Below are 17,579 nucleotides of genomic sequence, written 5' to 3'. Positions count from 1 at the left end.
CAGAGTGAGTCCAGGACAGCCCAGGCTCCACAGAGAAACCCTGTCTCCTGTCTTGAAAAACCAAAAAAGACACAAGGACCAGTGGAAGAGTGTTTGCCTAGCATGTGTAGAACCCTGGGTTGAACCAGTCACCACCAAAAAGAAAAATGAGACCAAAATATGTATTTTAAGTTTTTTTTTTTCTGTATTAAAAATATGTAGTGGGTTCAGGGGTTGAAAAGGGAGGTTACAATGCAGACATCTCTCGAAGGTGACGTGGCCATCACCTCTGGGTTCTTTCTATCTGGGGAAGGCAAGAAAATAGAGAAAAGGAGAGATTATAATCTTATCGATATCGACATTCTTTTCCTTACCGTCTACAAACCATTTCCTTAACTCTGCTGGTTTGGGGGGGTGTATATGGTAGATGTCTGGTGTCTGGGTATGTGTGTGCATGTAGGTATAGTTGATGTCCGGTATCTGTGTGTGTGTGTGTGTGCATGTGTGTGGTCGATGTCTGGTATCTCCTCCATATGTGTGTGTTGTGTAGTTGATGTCTAGTTTCTCCATGTGTGTTTGCGTGTGTGTAGTTGATGTCTGGTATCTCCGTGTGTGTGTGTGTGTGTAGTTGATGGTATCTGTGTGTGTGTGTGTGTGTGTGTGGTTGATGTCTAGTGTGTGTGGGGGGGTTGATGTCTGGTGTCTTCGTGTGTGTGTGTGTGTGTGTGTGTGTGTGTGTGTGTGTATAGTTTATATCTTATATCTCTGAGTGTGTGTGTGTACATGTGTGTGGTTGATGTCTGGTATCTGTGTGTGTGTGTGTATGTATGGTTGATGTCTGTTATTTTTATGTGTGCATGTGTGTGTGTATGGTTGATGTCTGTTATCTTTATGTGTGCATGTGTGCGCACGCATGTGTGGGGTTGATGTCTGGTGTCTCACTGAACTGGAGCCCACACACATGACTCCATAAATGGCCTCCATTTATGGAAAAGTCCTGGGGCTCTGGACTTTTCTCTTGATTGCCCAGCAAGCATTGCATCCCCTGGCCATCTCCCCAGCTCTGCTCTCTCCTTATGTTTCTCCATTTATTTCATTTATCTTTTTTTAAAAAATAGGGTCTTATGTAGTCGAGGGTGGCCTCAAATTTTTTTATGTTTTATTTTGATTTTGTTAGGTATTACACACACCTTTAATATTAACACTTGGGACTTGAGACCAGACTGATCTATACAGTGAGTCAGCCTGGAAAAGGCTATATAGACCCTGTCTTCAAAAAAAAAAAATATTTATTTATTTATTTGGTTGGTTGTTTGTTTTGTGGGAATGGGGGCATGGCCATATAGTGGCACACGTATGGATTCTGGGTTTAGCTTTTCAGGAGTGTTTTTCTCCATCTTGTAAGCACTTGCCGAGTTGGCATTTTTATTTGCCAAGTCATCTCCCTGACCAGACCTGGAACTTAAGTTTTGTTTTTTATATTTTTGTTTGTTTGTTTGGTTAGTTTTTTTTGGAACTTACTTTTTAATTGTGTGTGTGTCCTAGTGCAGGTACCCACAGGGTCCAGGTGGTTTGAGTGCCTGATGGGTGTGCTGGCTGGCAATGTAGCTGGTGTCCTTTGGAAGAGCAGTAAATGCCCCTAAGCACTGAGCCACATGTCCAGTGCCCTGACCAGGAGCTTCAGCTCTCTTACCTCTCAGCACATGATTGTAACATCCCCGTCTGTGCTGCTAGGAATCCAGCCCAGAGCTCAACTAACCAAGTTACATATATCTCCAGCCTCAAGTGCTTTATTTTTATATTAAAAATGGAATTGGACTCCCCAGGAGGAAAACAAAAATAGGAACCAGCTAAATCATCAAGTATGCTCTGTGTTTGTTGAGTCTTTTCCCCGCCAGTCATCCCTAGCGACTGAGACTAGAGTCAGTCTGAGCCGTCAGGAACTTTGTTGTTTTGAGACAGGGTCTCACTGTGGTAGCTCTGGCTGTCCTGAACTCACTATGTAGACCAGACTGGCCTCGAACTCAGAGATCTGCTTCCCAAGCACTGGGATTAAAGGTAGCACCACCACACCCAGCTTCTTTGAGAAATTTTAAGTTGCTGGGTAGAGTCCCAAAAGGCCAGTCCTTTGGGTCCTGATGGAAAAGTTGGTTTCAGTTTTGTGGCTGTCACTACAAAACTTTTTCTTCAGTGAAGGACTTGAACCTATTGCTTTTGCATGGACTAGACAAGACCACTGAGTCACCTACCTCAGCCCTACTGGCTTGTAGACCTGTCTCTTCATCAGTAAACAGAATACGGCCCTATAAGCTGAGGGCAGATTCAAGTGCCATATCTGGAGTGAGAGCTCAGGTATTGGCTATTACTGTTACAATGCATTAAATCAAAACTGTGTTGATCAGAATTGGAGAGATGGCTCAGCACTGGCTGCCCTTCCAGAGGGTATGGGTTCAAGTTCCAGCACCCACATGGCGGTTCACAATCATCTGTAACAACAGCTCCAGACAACCATCCCTTTTCTGGTTTCCGTGGACACCAGGAATGTATGCTACACAGAATATACACCGGCAAAATACATTTACACAATGATTTTCTTTAAACTCTGTTAATCATTAATCGGTTAATATGTCCCATGTCCATTGTCTATGAATTGAGTCTTTATAACCAAGCATGTTGGGAAAGTTGTAGAGGTTAGCCAGGACTCTACTAAGATTCTCAAAAAGAAAAAAGGTAAAGAAGTCTTTATTTGGTCAATAATAATCTGATAACAGGGACGGAATGATGGCCCAGCAGTTAGAGCACTGTCTGCTCTTCCGAAGGTCCTGAGTTCAATTCCCAGCAACCACATGGTGGCTCACAACCATCTGTAATGAGGTCTGGTGCCCTCTTCTGGCCTGCATGTGTATATGCAGGCAGAACACTATACATAATAAATAAATCTTTTTTTAAAAAAAGAATTTAATAATCTGATGACCAGTAAGTGTTCAAAAAGTGATAAGACATGATTGTTACACATCTGTTATCCCAGCATTGTAGAAGTGGTTGCACCCTTGGCTACACAGAGAGTTCAAGGCCATCCTGATGGGGCTGGAGAGATGGCTCAGAGGTTAAGAGCATTGCCTGCTCTTCCAAAGGTCCTGAGTTCAATTCCCAGCAACCACATGGTGGCTCAAAACCATCTGTATTGAGGTCTGGTGCCCTCTTCTTGCCTGCAGGCATACACACAGACAGAATATTGTATACGTAATAAATAAATAAATAAATAAATAAATAAGGGCTGGAGAGATGGCTCAGTGGTTAAGAGCTTTGCCTGCTCTTCCAAAGGTCCTGAGTCCAATCCGCAGCAACCATATGGTGGCTCACAGCCATCTGTAATGAGTCTTGGTACCCTCTTCTGGCCTGCACTGTATACATAATAAATAAATAAATAATTTTTTTTTAAAAAAAAGGCCATCCTGAGCTTTATAAGAGACCATCTCGGGCTGTCAAGATCACACTAGTGCTCACCACCTGAGTTTGATCCCTGTAAATCACATGGTGGAATGAGAGAACTAGCTCTCTCAACACAAAACAGACATGCACACAAATATTTAAAAAAAAAAAAAGGCACCAGCTGCAGTGGCACAGGTCTTTAATTCCAGCAGAGGCAGGAGCATCTGAGTTCAAGGTCAACCTGGTCTATGTAGTGAGTTCCAGGACAGCCAGGGCTACATAGAGAACTGTTGTCTCAAACCACCCCTCCCCCCCCCCAAAAAACCTCACAAAACCACCAAACAAAAACACCAAATTGGCCAAGGATAACCAGTGCACGCTAGGACTCAGTAACTGGACAGGTAAGTCAGTAACAGCTCCCACAAGCATACTGCCTGTGGGACACCACAGATTTGGGACACCAGGACTTTTCAAATTCATCAAGGAACGTCTTGCTCATTAGCAAAACAACTTACTGGTTGCATCTCTGTGAACACTGAAGAAAGGCTATTCCAGATGTCCTCTAGGCCGATCCTGACACGTTTCCAAAAGGCAAGAGCTGGGCTAGGGCTCGGGCTAGTGGGTGGGAGGATGGGTCTGCGTCTCAGGTGGACAGGAGCCTGAGGAGAGGTGGTGCTGATCGCTTTGGAGGGCGAACTGCAGCCACTGTCAGGACAGAGGCTGGAGTCCAGAGGGCACTCCTCCAGGAGCTTGTTGCAAGGGCACTGCTGGTAGGTGCAAGGCCGGTGCTCCGTGCGGAGTTCATTCAGTGCCCCAATTCGAAGGCGCCCAGAAACACCATGCAGCTTTCCGGCGCGGCTCCTGCTCATGGTACCCGACTTACAGTGGCAGTGCCATGGGCCCCAAGGCATCAGCATCACCCGCAGATCCTCAGGAGATGGCATGGCTGTGGGTGATGCTTTTCGCCACGGGGTCGGGGTAGACCCAGGTGTCGACCACTGGTGCAGGGTGCTCTCGGGAGTCTCGGAACTCAGGTCCACAGTAGGCTTTGAAGTGAAGGATGGCAGATCCGTGGTCATCCTAATCTCTCGCTCCTGGCTATTGGCTACAAACCTCCCGGTGGTGGTTGTGCTAACACTCCTAGTATTGGAGATCGAAGACAGAGTTCCAGAATAGGTGGTTTTTTTGGCATCAATCACGACTCCCTCTTCCAATGAGCTATCATACTCACTGGAGTTGGCCGCTGATGACCGGCTATTACCTGTCACAGTGGACAGGAGCTCAGCTGCTGCCGGGGCGGCCAGGCGGTCAGCAGTGGCCAGCGCATCATTCTCATCCTCCAGAGGTACCTTCACCTTCCGTTGTGCACTGTTCCGGGTAGTGACGCTTGTGCTCCGGCGGCTGCGGGCTGGGCCCCCAAAGCGGACGCTAATCCGCTGCATCTCAGTTGTGGTCGCGGTCGTCGGGTTTGAGGTTGGGTTTGAGGTTTGGTTTGAGGTCGGGTTTGACGTTGGGTTTGACGTCTGGTCTTGGGCCCCCGCCGCCCGGAGCCCCAAACTAAGCAGCAGGGCCCAGAGCAGCATGCAGGCGGCGGGGACCATGGGGCTGGGAGGCTTGGGTCGAGAGGTGGGCCCAGGCGCCTACCTTCTCTCCCTCCCTTCCACTCTCCACCAACCCTCCAGGTCTCGAGGTCCTGTGAACCGACCGAGAGGGTGCTCCAAGGCGCGTGCCACGCCCCGCCCCTCCACTAAGTGCTCTTCCTGCGCAGGGCCAGCAGCCCCAGGGGCTGAGCTAAAAAATCACGAGGAACTCTAGTGAGCAAGAATTCTGTGCCAGAACCGAAAGGTGGATTATGATGTAAGAACTCGGAGGAAACTTGTTCGACTTAAATTTCTCATCACAGTTTATTAAAGGCCACAGGTCTGAATTTACTAACAAGGGTGAAAACGCCAGATTTGGCAGCAATTCTTCCCAGGATCACAGGAGCAGAGGGTTGGCTCTTCAAGAGTCTGCAAGCAGGCTCCTGGGCTCCCAGCAGACAGGCGGGCTGTGGTTGTTGGTTAAACCCTCACCTTCCCTCCACCTCCCCTCAAAAGGCTCCTAAGACAACCAGCTGGGAAGGATCCCAGAGGTTTTGATTACAAAGAAGGAATATGAGACCCACATGTTTTATAGCTAAAGCAGAATTAAAACCCAGAGCCCTGCCCTTCCAATACCACACTTGGTCTTCCTTTTGGAAGACAAAATGCAAGTCACCCCACATATAGGGTTCCCACCCTCAAATCCCAGCTTGAAGGCAGTGTCCAGAAGTGGGGATCCAGTGGAACTTGGGGGGTCAGGATGAGATGATTTACAGTTAACAGCTCCAGCATGCAGAGCAATCACCATCTTGGCCTGAGTCTACGGCCCCTTGTCCAGTTTTGTGTTAGGTGCCTTTTGAGCCATGGAGATCCTGGTCCAGCCTACAGAGGGTTGGGGGGACAGAAGCCAGGGGAATTAGGAGCTAGAAATGGGGCGCTTGAGTTGCTTTCCTTCTCTGCTCACTGACAAACTCCCCACTGGATACTGTCTCTTTGCTGCTGGCTTCCCTAGTCATAATTTGTTTGTTTGTTTGATAGCCCCTCAGTGTCTCTTGCATAATTTTTTATTTGGTCTTTAAATTTTGTTTATATTCCAAAAACTTTGTTTAATTTATTTATGAATGTGCACACATGCATGCCGTGAATTTATCCCACCACTAGGGTCTGGAAGTCAAACTCAAGTTGTCAAGCTTGTTGGCGAGTACCTTTGCTCAAGTCATCTCCCTGGCCCCCTTCACTGTTCTTGACAAATATAATAGTGTCCTTAACTTCTTCTCTAGGTGTATGCGGTTTCCCCCTATGTGTCTTAGTTCTTTCTGTCTCCCAGAGACACTAAGAAACAGGACAACCAGCACCCTTCAGTGCCGGACTCACTGTCTGACAACTTCAGGGATGTGGACTTGATCTAGGGAGATGAGTTGAGCCAGCTCCCCAAGGCTGTCCAGAAATCGGATCTTTCGTGTGAACTTGGAACTGAAGAGAGAGTAAATCAATTACGTTCTGTATCGGGAGAATGACCCTGGAGGATCTCAGAGAAGTGGGGCAAGCAGAATGGCAAAGGCTGAAAAAGAGTAGGGTACCACCTCCTTCCTGGCAGTAGTGAAAATAGAGAAAGGAATGTCTACAGTTGTGTCTTGAACTAGTACCTGATAAAAGGCCGAACCAGTGCCAGGAACGCCTTCACATACCATGTAGCGTGGACAACCACCAGGGCTCGAAGGTTTTTCCGAAGCCTGAGAAAGAATCCAATAGGACCATATGTTCCCTGTTCCGCCTTAGTCTCCAACACCACAGGCTCCTCGGTGTGTCTCCCTTCCAAATTTCTCTGGCAGCTATGCCTGGTCCCCAATTTACTCAGTCCTCTATCCCCTAAGTTTAGGGGATGTTCCTTTACTGTTGCCTCCATCTCTGCGACTCGTTTCCCTCCAGCCCACAGAGATTCCTTTCTCCGTTGTTCCCACCATGCAGCCCAAGCGACATAAAAGTCCGAGAGGAAGTTGGGTGTACCTGTGGTGCCTGTGAGCTGGGCGCTCTGCTGTGACCCCGGCAGAAGCAAAGGGGTCGGGAATTCAGGGACAACTGGGGCTACACTGAGAATTCCAAGCCAACCTAGGCTACATGAGCCCCTAAATAAAATGAACTCCTCCTCCAAACAAGAAACAACAAAGCTCTTAAGGAGGAAAAAGACCAACAAGGAGGAAAAACAGAAACAATTCAAGAAGAAAATTAAGGGACTGAAGAGATAGCTTAGTGGTTAAGAGCACTGCTTGCTCTTCCAAACGTCCTGAGTTCAAATCCCAGCAACCACATGGTGGTTCACAACCACCTAAATAAGATCTGGTGCCCTCTTCTGGCCTGTAGGCATGAATGCAGGCAGACCACTGTATACTTAAATAAATAAATAAATATTTTTAAAAAAAGAAGAAAATTAAACAAGGGTGAGAAGGCCAGAACAAACATGTGATAACACCTGCTATGCAAGCACTGGGGAGGCAGAGAGGCAGGAAGACCAGGAGTTCAGGGTTATGTTTGGCTACATAGAGAGTTCGAAGTAAGCCTCAATTATATGAGACCCTATTTCCGATAAAAATAAATAAATGGCTGGGTAGTGGCGGTGGTGGTGCCTTCAATCCCAAAGGAGGTAGAGGCAGGCAGATCTCTCTGAGTTTGAAGCCAGCCTGGTCTACAGAGAGAATTCCAGGACACCCAGGACTGTTATACAGAGAATCCCTGTCTTGAAAGACAAAAAACACACAAACAAAAACCAAACACAATGAGGGGAATGATTTACACATCAGGGATGAAGGAAGTGGAAGAGAAAGCAGTGGAGATGTGGAAGGGAAGTGGCAAGACTGGGAAAGGGGGTGAGACTCCGGGCACGGGCAGCGGGGCCGTGGAGATTCACAAGGAGTCGGGACAGGAAAGCTAAGCGACCTGTCTACAGTGCAGCCACCTAGTCCTAAGGGCTAGACGGCCCTGACTCGGCGGGCTACAGCAGGAGACCCTTCAGAAGAGGTGTAGGAGGACGAAGAAAGGAGGAAATAGGGCCTGGTGACCCAGGCCAGTGATCCCAGGACTCAGGAGGCTGGGTGGGACAAGGGAACCTTGACCTTGAGGACAAGCAGTCATTCTCGGGAAAGGAAAAGGGAAAACAACAAAGGGATCAAATGGAAGAAGAAAGCAATAGAAGAATGAGGGTGCTATAGCTGAGAGCTGTGTCCCTCTTGCCCTGGGGTCTCACCTCCTGTCCAAGGTGCGGTAACACTGGCGTATCCAGCTCAGAGGCGGTACCTGGGACCTGCGTGTGCCTCCACTCAAGTGAACGAGCAGATAATTTTCAGCTACCAGCAGTTCCAGAGTTCCCACCATATACCTGGGGACAACGTTGTAGCAGAGGTGGATGCTGTGTGTTTGGGGGCTCAGACACAGGACTGTAGCGATTCCCTTGTCAGCTACTGGTTTTGGACAGGGGTCTTTGCCACTCTCCTCCCTTAGTCTCCTTCACAAGCCTTTTCGGGTTTCCACCTCACCTGAACAAGTGTTCCATGACATAGGTGTAGTTGGGAACGCTGCTTGGGGGTAGATAGCAGGAAGCAAAGAGAATGACAGCATTGAGGCCATCACCATGGTAACCTGGGGGCCAATATGAGAAAAATTCACCTGGTTATAAATCTGTAAATAGAGAGTACTTCTACTTAGGATACTGCGTCTTGGGAAGTCAGGAAGGATGCTAAACCTAACAACTGAGTCTCCAGCTATGGATCATTAGTCAAGCTGCCAGAGGTTTCTTTGTGTGTGTGTTTATTTTGTGTATGAGTGTGTTGCCTGCATGCATGTATGTGCACTATGGGGAAGGGAAGCGCTTGTGAGAGCACCTGGAACTGGAGTTACTGGCAGTTGTGAGCTGTCATGTGATTGCTGGGAAGTCCAGCTGCTTTGCGGGAGCAACAAGACCTCTTACCTGCTGAGCCATCTCTCAGTACAGCTGTTGCCACAGCTGATGTTTTCATTTATTATTATTGTGTACCTGGATGGATGGGTCCGTGTGGGGGTCAGAGGACAACTTTAGCGGGGTTCGTTCTCCTTGTACCTCTCCATGGGTTCTGGGGATCAGATCCAGGTTGCAAGCACGCATGGCAAGCACCTTGACTCACTGGCCCGCAGTGCCATAGTTTTCATGCCTCTGTCATTACCTCCGTGAGACAGCACTTTCCTATAGGGCTCAATGACGGTCATGTCCACTCGCTGCTCTCGCTGTCCTGTCCGGAACACTCTCCAGCGATGGCCGTCTTCTCCAGCCACATCCCACACACAACCCCGGCCCAGCCTCTCAGCTGCCTCACTGGCCCCCAGGCCTTCAGCCCGAGGCAAATCATCTAAAACACAGTGTTGGGGGGGGGATGCACAAGGCAGATTTCTTGTAATTTCCTGGTTTGCTGGAGTTGCTCCTCAAATTTTTGTTGTTTGAGTTTCTGAGAGAAGGTCCCACTGAGTGACTCAGGCTAGTCTCCAAATCATGATTCTTCTGCCTCACCTTTCTAGGTGCTAGGATGATGTATTTATTTACTCATTCATTCATTCACTTATTGAGACAGGGTTTCTCTGTGTAGCTCTGGATGTCCTGGAACTCGTTCTGTAGGCCAGGCTGGCCTCGAACTCATAGAGATCTGCCTGCCTCTGCCTCCCAAGTGCTGGGGTCAAAGGCATGCGCCACCATGGCCCAGTCTGAGTGCTAGGATTACCAGGTGTCCACTACCACATCTGACTGAATATACTATTTACTCTCTCATGTTTCAATATTTCTTTTCTTTTTCTTCTCTTTTCCCCAGACAGGGTTTCTCTGTGTAGCCCTGGCTGGCCTCAGAGAGCTGCCTGCCTCTGTCTCCCGAGTGCTGGGACTACTCAATGAACTCGACTCTATGTATCTTTCTTCTACCACTCCCTAACTTTCCCCTTTTCCTTAGGGTGCTCTCTCATCTCTCTCTCGCCTCTCTCTTTCCCTCTCTCTCTTTCTCCTCAATCTCAAGTTACCTGAACCAGTCTTCAATTCACAACATGACCTTGAATTTCTGTCTGTACCTCCCAACCCCAGGGATTACAGGTGTGCCCATCCACGCACAGCTTCTGCCAGGGATCAAACCCAGGGCTCTGGGCATGATAGGCAATGAGCACTCTGACCTAAGCTACATTCCCACACCTTCTTTTTTCTTTTAGATGAAGTCTCAATTTGTATCCTATGTAGGTATTGAACTTTCAGGCCTCCCACCTGAGCCTGCCCAGTAAGTAGCTGGGGCTTCACCGACAATCTCCAGCTCATACACTCTTACTTCTTTCCTTCTTCTCTTTCTGAGACAGGGTCTCACCCTGTAGCCTTGGCTGCCCTAGGACTCACTGTCTGCTGCCCAGGATGGCTTCAAACTCACTATGTATTAATTAATTTCTTGATTAATCATTTTGTTTGTTTGTTGTTATTGCTGTTATTTTGTGTGTGTTTGTATGTGTGTTCAGGTTTTTGGAAACAGAATGTTTCTATTTATCCTTGAAACTCAATAAGTAGATCAGGCTGGCCTCGAACTCACAGAGACTGCCTGTGTCTGCCTCCCAAGTGCTGGGATTAAAGTGGTGGTGGCAGCCTTTAATGTCAGCACTGGGAGACAGAGGCAGGTGGAACTGTTCAAGACCAGTCTGGTCTACAGAGCAAGTTCCAGGACAGCCAGGGCTACACAGAGAAACCCTGTCTTGAAAAAACAAAAATTAAACAAATAGACAAAAAAAAAAGTGTGCTAGCAACCACATCCAGCTCTGGCTTTTAAAACATGGGTTGTGGGGACGTAGCTCAGGTCCTCATGCTTGTGTGGCAAGGATTTTGCCAAGGAGGTTGTTTTCAGTCTATAGCCATTAGCGTGACCAGACATCCCAGATTAAACCTTCATGTCTTTCCTCATTGTCTAGTCTGCGGAAGTCTACACTCCTTAGCATAGCAGCCACCATGACACAAATTTTGCCAGCATAACCCAGCGCTAGCTTTTCACACTCTTCCTCCTAGCTCTCCGTGCCTAGTCAGGCTTCAAGCTTTGAATTCCCCAGGACACCACTCCTGACTCACTGTGTCTACTAGAACAGCCCTCTCTGGCCCTGAGAAACATGACCTCGCTGTCCCTGACAGTCACACAGAGCCCGACCTCCAGCGCAGTTACTTCTAGGCGGTTACAATTTCCTAAAAGCAGGGTACCTTATGTGTCTGTTTAGTTCATCTGGGAGGCAAGCTTCCCTTTGGAGTCTAGACTATTCTCAGACTCCTGGCAATCTTCCCACCTCAACCTCAGAGCTAGATTCACAGGCCTACAGCACCCCACTCCTCCTCCACCCACTTAGAGATGGATCACAGGCCTGCAGAACCCCATTCTTCCCCTAACCCTCACTTACAGCTAGATTCACAGGCCTACAGCACCCCACTCCCCCTCCATCCACTTAGCGATGGATCACAGGCCTGCACCCCACTCCTCCCTTCTGGTTCCCCTCCAGACTTTTGTTCTGATAACCTCAGGCCTGTCAGGTGGCATCTGGTGACCATAGTTACAGCACTGGGGGGGGGCACAAGACAGGAGGGATCTTGAGTTTGAGACCAGCCTGGGTTACAATAGAGATCCTATTCCTGTCCCAAACACAACAGTAGCAAGAATTCAGTCAGTCTTCGTTCAGGAAAGCATGGAACAGGCATTTACTTTTTTTTTTTTTTTTTTGAGAAGAGTTTCTCTGTGCAATACCCTTTGCTGTTGTGAAACTCACTTTGTAGCCCAGGGTGGCCTCAAACTCACAGAGATCCACCTGCCTCTGCCTCCTGAGTGCTGGGATTAAAGGAGTGCACCACCACTACCTGGCTCTTTTTTTTTTTAATATATTTATTTATTATGTATACAATATTCTGTCTGTGTGTATGTCTGCAGGCCAGAAGAGGGCACTAGACCTCATTACAGATGGTTGTGAGCCACCATGTGGTTGCCAGGAATTGAACTCAGGACCTTTGGAAGAGCAGGCAATGCTCTTAACAGGCAATGTTCTTACCACTCTCCAGTCCCCTTTTTTTGTTTTTTGTTTTTAACTTCAATATTTTTCTTCCTTAGTCTGTTTGCTTTTTTGCTTATTTTTGAGACAAGGTATCACTATGTGTCCCAGATTGGCCTCAAACTCAGAGCTCTACCTGCCTCTGTTTCCCAAGAGCTGGGATTAAAGGCTTGAACCACCATGTCAACCTTAGGTCTTTTTCTTAACAAATTTCCCCTTCTAGCCCTTGGCTGATAGCCTGTCTGTTCTGGAAGCTGTTCCTTTCCTTTCTGAGGAAATGTTTCTGGTCTGTCCACTAAGCTACTATACTGGGATTTTGGAATTATTCATTATTTTATGTGTATGGATGTTTTGTCTGCAAGTATGTATATGCACCACATGCATGCCTGGTGCCCTTGGAGGTCAGAAGAGGACAGCAGATTCTCTGGGACTGTAGACAACTGTCATGTGGGTGCTGGGACTCAAACCTAGGTCCTCTGGAAGAGCAACCAGTGCTCTCAACCACTGAGCCATCACTTCAGCCCCTGCTTACTATCCTAACATCCCATCCCTTCACCCCGCCCTACATTTTCTGTCTGCCCCCCCTTGGGCTTGCGCCTACCTTCCCATTCAAATTCATGTCCACTGTCAAGGTGCTCGGAGTCAGACGGCGTCTCCAGTTCATCCACCTCCAGGTCTAAGCTGCCATCCGAAGAGGAAGATTCGGAATGGGTGGGAGAAGCTCCGGTTTTTCCTCTTCCCTCAGTCAGATTCAGCTGCAATTCTGGGGCAGAGAGACGCTTCCGCATAGGACGCTGGCCACACAGGGCCAGCGTGCTGGGGGTACCTGTGGCTGGAAGACAGGAGGGGAAAAACACCCAAATGGAAAACCCGTGCCAGCTGATGGTGATTCAACAGCCCTGTGTGGGATGGAGCCAATGCCTGTGATCCCAGCATTAAAAGAGACAAGAGGATCGGAAGTTAAAGGCCGTTTTGACTACAAATCAAGATAGAGAGCAGCCTGGGCTACGTGAGTCTCTACGTCAAAACACACAAATGAACATACAAGGACTTCCACATACAGAAGTCATGAAACCAGGAGTGGTAGCTCACATCTGCAGCTACAGCACTGGCAGGCACGGGCAGGAGGATGCTGCAAGTTCGGTCTGTTTGTTTCTTTCTATGTGTGTGGGTATTTCTCATGCATGTTTGTCTGTATACTACATGTATACCTGCTGCTCTCAGAGCCCAGAGAGGGGTGTCAGATCCCCCGATTGTGAGCCACCACGTGGATTCTGGGAATCAAATGGAAGAGCAGTCAGTACTTTTAACTGAGCCATCTCTCTGGCCCTGGTAGCTGCCAATTTGAAGCCAGTTTAGACTACACATGGGCTACAGAGTTGAGACTGTCAAAAAATACCTCAGGCATGGTGGCTCACACCTTTAATCCCAGAGCCCAGAAGGCAGAGACAGGCAGATCTCTGAGTTCAAAGCCAGTCTAGTCTACAAATGAGTTCCAGGCTAGTTAGGGTTACATAGGGAGACACTGTTTCAAACAGACAAAACAACAGTAACAAAAAACACCTAAAATAAAATTTTAAAGGGGCTAATACCAGCTAAGCAGTAGTGGCACATGCTTTTAATCCCAGCACTCAGGAGGCAGAGGCAGGCAGATCTCTGTGAGTTCAAGGCCAGCCTGGTCTACAGAGTGAGTTCCAGGGCAGCCAAGTCTAGACAGAGAGACCCTGTCTCGAAAAACCAAAAAACAACAAAAAGGATAATACCTGTGAATTTGAGACAGAGAGGAGACACAGGGCAAGAGGAAAGGAGAAAGTGAACTGCAAAGGACAGAAGCTACACACTAAAGATTCTTGCCAAAAAACAGCCTCAGAAGCCGGGTGGTGGCGGTGCACACCTTTAATCCCAGCACTAGGAGGCAAGGTAGGCAGATCTCTGTGAGTTCCAGGATTGCCAGTACTATTCACAGGGAAACCCTGTCTCGAAAAACCAACAAAACAAAACGCCAAAAACAAAAAACAAAACAGCCCCAGGAGTGGAGTCAAACTCGAGGTCTAGTTCCCACTCGCCTTTCCCTACCGGCCTGTGAGTCTCTCTGAGGGTCCTCGGGATCTCCAGCTGAGCCAGCCTCCTCAGGAAGCAATCTAGCACATAGGGATGGAACAGAGACTTAGACACAAGCACCTAGCAGGTGTCAGCTTTCTCGCTCCACCATGGCTGTTTTCTTTCCTGCCTCTTCCCCTCCCCTAAAGATTTTGTTCTGTGCATACGTGTTTTGCCTACATGTTTATCTGTGCACCACACACGTGCCCAGTGCCCTTGGAGCCCAGAAGGTGTCAGATCCCCTGGGACTAGAGTAAAGAATTGTCGTGGGTCATTATGTGGGTTCTGAGAATCAAATCTGGGTCCTCTGGAAGAGCCACAGGAGGGCAAGAGGCTCTCCCCTTACCTGGGAAACTCCTCGTCTTGCCATTCTTCCCTCAGCTCCAGCTCGCCAAGTCTCAGGGCTGCTGCTGACTCTGCGGCTCCTGCCTTCTCCCCAGCCCTGACATCAGCCCCCGCCCCCCAAGAAGAAAAGATCATGAGACAACCTATATAGTATCCTACGGGAGCCAGACAGCAGGCGGCAGACACTAGCGAGAAGGACGCGTCACAGAGGACACTCGTCTCTGTGTACAGATAGTCTACCTTTTCCACTCGGCTGAATCAAACCACCTACGGATGAGTTTAGCAGAGAGGCAAGGCCATCAGGCAATCCCTTCGCCTCTGTGGTAGTGACTCCACCTGCATGCAGTGTGGGCACGGAAGGCGTCCCACACTACAACTGGCTGGAGCCCAGACAACTGGCCAGTTAACCCTGAGGAAAGCACGGGGAGATGACATCTGGTCAGCCCCGCCTTTCCTCCACTGTGCCGGGAAAATAAGGCACATCTAAAGACAGGGAGGAAGGACGGATTCACTGGGAAGCAGAACCCGGGTATAAATTCAGTTCTGGCCAGGCGGTGGTGGCACAAGCCTTTTTAATACCAGCACTCGGGAGGCAGAGGCAGGCAGATCTCTGTGAGTTCGAGGCCAGCCTGGTCTACAGAGTGAGTTCCAAGACAGGCTCCAAAGCTACAGAGAAACCCTGTCTTGAAGAAAAGCAAAACAAAACAAAAAAACAAAGAAAAAATTCAGCTCTGGACCAGATTTCCATTCTAGAGAGTGGGGTTTTGATAAGAAAGAGAAAGGTGGTCTATCAGATGTAAGATAGGAACTTTCAACTGGGGAATTGTTCCATTCTGTAATACTTTCCTGCCTCAAACCACCCTGTCTCTCCTCTTCCTGCTCTTCTTTGAGGAATCCGGGAAGCCTTGACTGGTTGGAACCACCCTCTCAGCCTGCAGTCAGGGCATGCCCTTACTCACCCTCCTCCTCCTAATGCCATTTTCCCCGTTTCCTGGACAGTCCCCATCTTCCACGTCGTCCTGTATTCCTTGAACACTGTATGAGGGGTAGGAGGCTGCGATCCCAGCCCTCACCACTCTTTCCTTTTCTGTTTCAGTTGTTGCTCTGGCCTCTAAGGAGGTGTGGAAGGGAGGCAACCTCATCTTCAAACAGGTTTTGCCACCTCCCCTCCCAAGGAGCAGGTCTGCCCAAAAGCCCAGCCTCTGTGTGGGGGCGGGCTTTCGGGCGGATAGTGAGATCTCTAGGGTGGCCGTTTGTTGTTCTCCAGTCCAGTCCTTCATAACCTGGAAGTCCCTTGTTTTGCTCTTTTTTTTTGGGGGGGAGGGGGGTGTTAAAAGATAATTTTATGTTTTTGCATTCCTGGGGAAGCCTGAAGCTAACGATGGATAAGAATTCTTTTCAGAACATCTGAGGCCGGGCTATGCAATTGAATCCAGAGCTCACTGATTGATTCTTCTAGCTTTAGCTAGTCCGCTTTACCCCAGCAATTCCCCAAGAGCTGGATGCACCACCTGCCCAGACTTTGCGTGTTCTGGAGATCTGAACCTGGGTCCTCTTGCTTGAATAAATGCCTATCTGTTAAGCCAGCTCCCCAAACCTTTATTTTTCAGTGTCTTACATTCAAACAGTATGAGGGAAAGTGTGGTGATCTTTCTGCCTCAGTTCTTTAGGAGCTAGGTTTTACTTTTACTCCTCACCCTCCCCCCCACCAGAGGGGTTCTCTGTGGCTTTGGATCCTGTCCTGGAACTAGCTCTTGTAGACCCGGCTGGTCTCGAAATCACAGAGATCTGTCTGCCTCTGCCTCTCAAGTGCGGGGATTAAAGGTGTGTGCCAACACTGCCTGGTTGGTTTTACTTACTTTTAAAATATGATTTAGTGTTTGTGTGTGCACGCCATCTTGTGAGACTGGTCCTCTCCTTCCACCTAAGGATCAGCTTCAGTTGGTCATCTTGGCACTGAGTGCCTTTGTCCACATCATCTTAAAAAGCAGGTCCTGGTGAGGGTTTGTAATCTCTGCTACTCAGGAGGCTGAGGCAGGACTGCAAGTTCAAAGCCAGCCTGGGCAATTTAGAGAGACCCTGTTTCACAAAGTTAAAACTGGTCAGTGGTAGAATGTTGTAGACTATTGTTTTAAGGTGTGCTATTTTTATTTATGCTCGGGACACTTGTTTAATGATGCAAAGATATGTTTGACTAAATAAAATTCACCTGTAGTCTGGAGGCTGAGCCAGCAATTAGCTGACAGAAAGTAGCAGGGAGGAATCAGGTGGAGAAGGGTTTATAAGGGGGACACCACAACTTTTGAATTAGAGTTCTTTAGGGGGAACAGGGACTTAGATAAGTTCTCTTTGAAAGAGTCGATACCAGAGGAACAGAATTTCCTCAGGCTGCGCTACTTGCAGCCTGGCCACGGGTAGCGGCCGAGCTGCGGCTGTTGAGTAGGACAGCCCTAGCTTCAAAGGCAGCAACCATTAAAAAGAGGACAGCAGCAGAACATGAGGCCCTAGGTTCAATCACCAGAAACACACACACACACACACACACACACACACACACACAGGCTAGGAACCATTCTGCTTGCTGTAAGTCCATCTTGGACCTGCTTTCCCAGCATGAGGAAAAGAGAAGGCAAGTTGGGCATCTCACATCGCAGCTCAGCAAGGGGAGGCCTCCGCAGGAGGATTGCTAAATAAGCCTTAGAGGTTAGCTCCAGTTGTTTAATAAGCAAGGGCAGTTTGGGAGAGTGTTTCAAAAAAACAAAACAGGCCAGGTCATGGTGGCACACGCTTTTAATCTCAGTACTAGGATGGCAGAGGCAGGCAGCTCTGTTCAGGCCAGCCTGGTCTACAGAGCGAGTTCAAGAACATTCAGGGATACACAGAGAAACCCTGTCTCAAAAAAACCAACAAAACCAACCTGAGACCATGACTGAATATATTAAGCACAGCTATGTAACAGGAATCGAGGGAAGGTTGAGGGTGAACGGCGAGCGCTCCAGCTGAGTCAACAAAGCAGGAGAGAGAAAGGAGTTTGTCAGAGGTGTAGCAACTATCAGGGAAGGCCCGATTACAAAAAGA

At 48.4% G+C, this 17,579-nt stretch overlaps 2 protein-coding genes across 6 annotated transcripts; both read right to left on the bottom strand.

The window, feature by feature from the left end:
• Positions 1–160: 160 nt before the first annotated feature.
• C17H1orf56 (chromosome 17 C1orf56 homolog) lies at positions 161–5,159 on the bottom strand. Its single transcript, XM_048427919.3, has 2 exons — positions 3,927–5,159; positions 161–283 (listed from the first exon to the last, which is right to left on the bottom strand). The coding sequence occupies exons 1-2, from the start codon at positions 5,010–5,012 to the stop codon at positions 263–265; spliced, it is 1,107 nt and encodes a 368-aa protein (XP_048283876.1). The 5' UTR covers positions 5,013–5,159; the 3' UTR covers positions 161–262.
• Positions 5,160–5,296: 137 nt separating this feature from the next.
• Bnipl (BCL2 interacting protein like) lies at positions 5,297–16,802 on the bottom strand. Of its 5 annotated transcripts, none has more exons than XM_085678042.2 (10): positions 15,461–16,792; positions 14,503–14,598; positions 14,133–14,197; positions 12,658–12,888; positions 9,185–9,367; positions 8,522–8,624; positions 8,233–8,364; positions 6,680–6,724; positions 6,366–6,464; positions 5,297–5,873 (listed from the first exon to the last, which is right to left on the bottom strand). In XM_085678042.2, exons 1-10 carry the CDS (start codon positions 15,505–15,507, stop codon positions 5,837–5,839), a joined length of 1,038 nt encoding a protein of 345 aa, XP_085534168.1. In that variant the 5' UTR covers positions 15,508–16,792; the 3' UTR covers positions 5,297–5,836. The 5 variants fall into 5 exon arrangements, with proteins under 5 accessions (XP_085534168.1, XP_085534167.1, XP_085534171.1 ...); XM_085678041.2 differs by having other exon boundaries at positions 6,638–6,724; positions 15,461–16,753; XM_085678045.2 differs by lacking the exon at positions 9,185–9,367 and having other exon boundaries at positions 6,638–6,724; positions 15,461–16,802.
• Between the last annotated feature and the right edge of the window lie 777 nt (positions 16,803–17,579).

This window comes from Myodes glareolus, chromosome 17 (assembly GCF_982192425.1).
Source record: "Myodes glareolus chromosome 17, mMyoGla1.1, whole genome shotgun sequence".
Taxonomy (NCBI): domain Eukaryota; kingdom Metazoa; phylum Chordata; class Mammalia; order Rodentia; family Cricetidae; genus Myodes; species Myodes glareolus.
The sequence above is the reverse complement of the archived record's forward strand: the minus strand, read 5'-3'. Positions and strand labels throughout refer to the sequence as shown.

Bases quoted from the DNA above. Each gene is read 5' to 3' on its own strand.
- C17H1orf56 (XM_048427919.3), bottom strand. From the start codon at position 5,012: ATGGTCCCCGCCGCCTGCATGCTGCTCTGGGCCCTGCTGCTTAGTTTG. The intron at 284-3,926 runs GTAAGTTGTTTT...TGCCTTCCCCAG, and splicing joins TGTTCACAGAGATGCAACCA to ATAGAAAGAACCCAGAGGTG.
- Bnipl (XM_085678041.2), bottom strand. From the start codon at position 15,507: ATGGGGACTGTCCAGGAAACGGGGAAAATGGCATTAGGAGGAGGAGG. The intron at 14,198-14,502 runs GTAAGGGGAGAG...CCTATGTGCTAG, and splicing joins CAAGACGAGGAGTTTCCCAG to ATTGCTTCCTGAGGAGGCTG. The intron at 12,889-14,132 runs GTAGGGAAAGGC...CCTGTCTTCCAG, and splicing joins TCAGAGAGACTCACAGGCCG to CCACAGGTACCCCCAGCACG.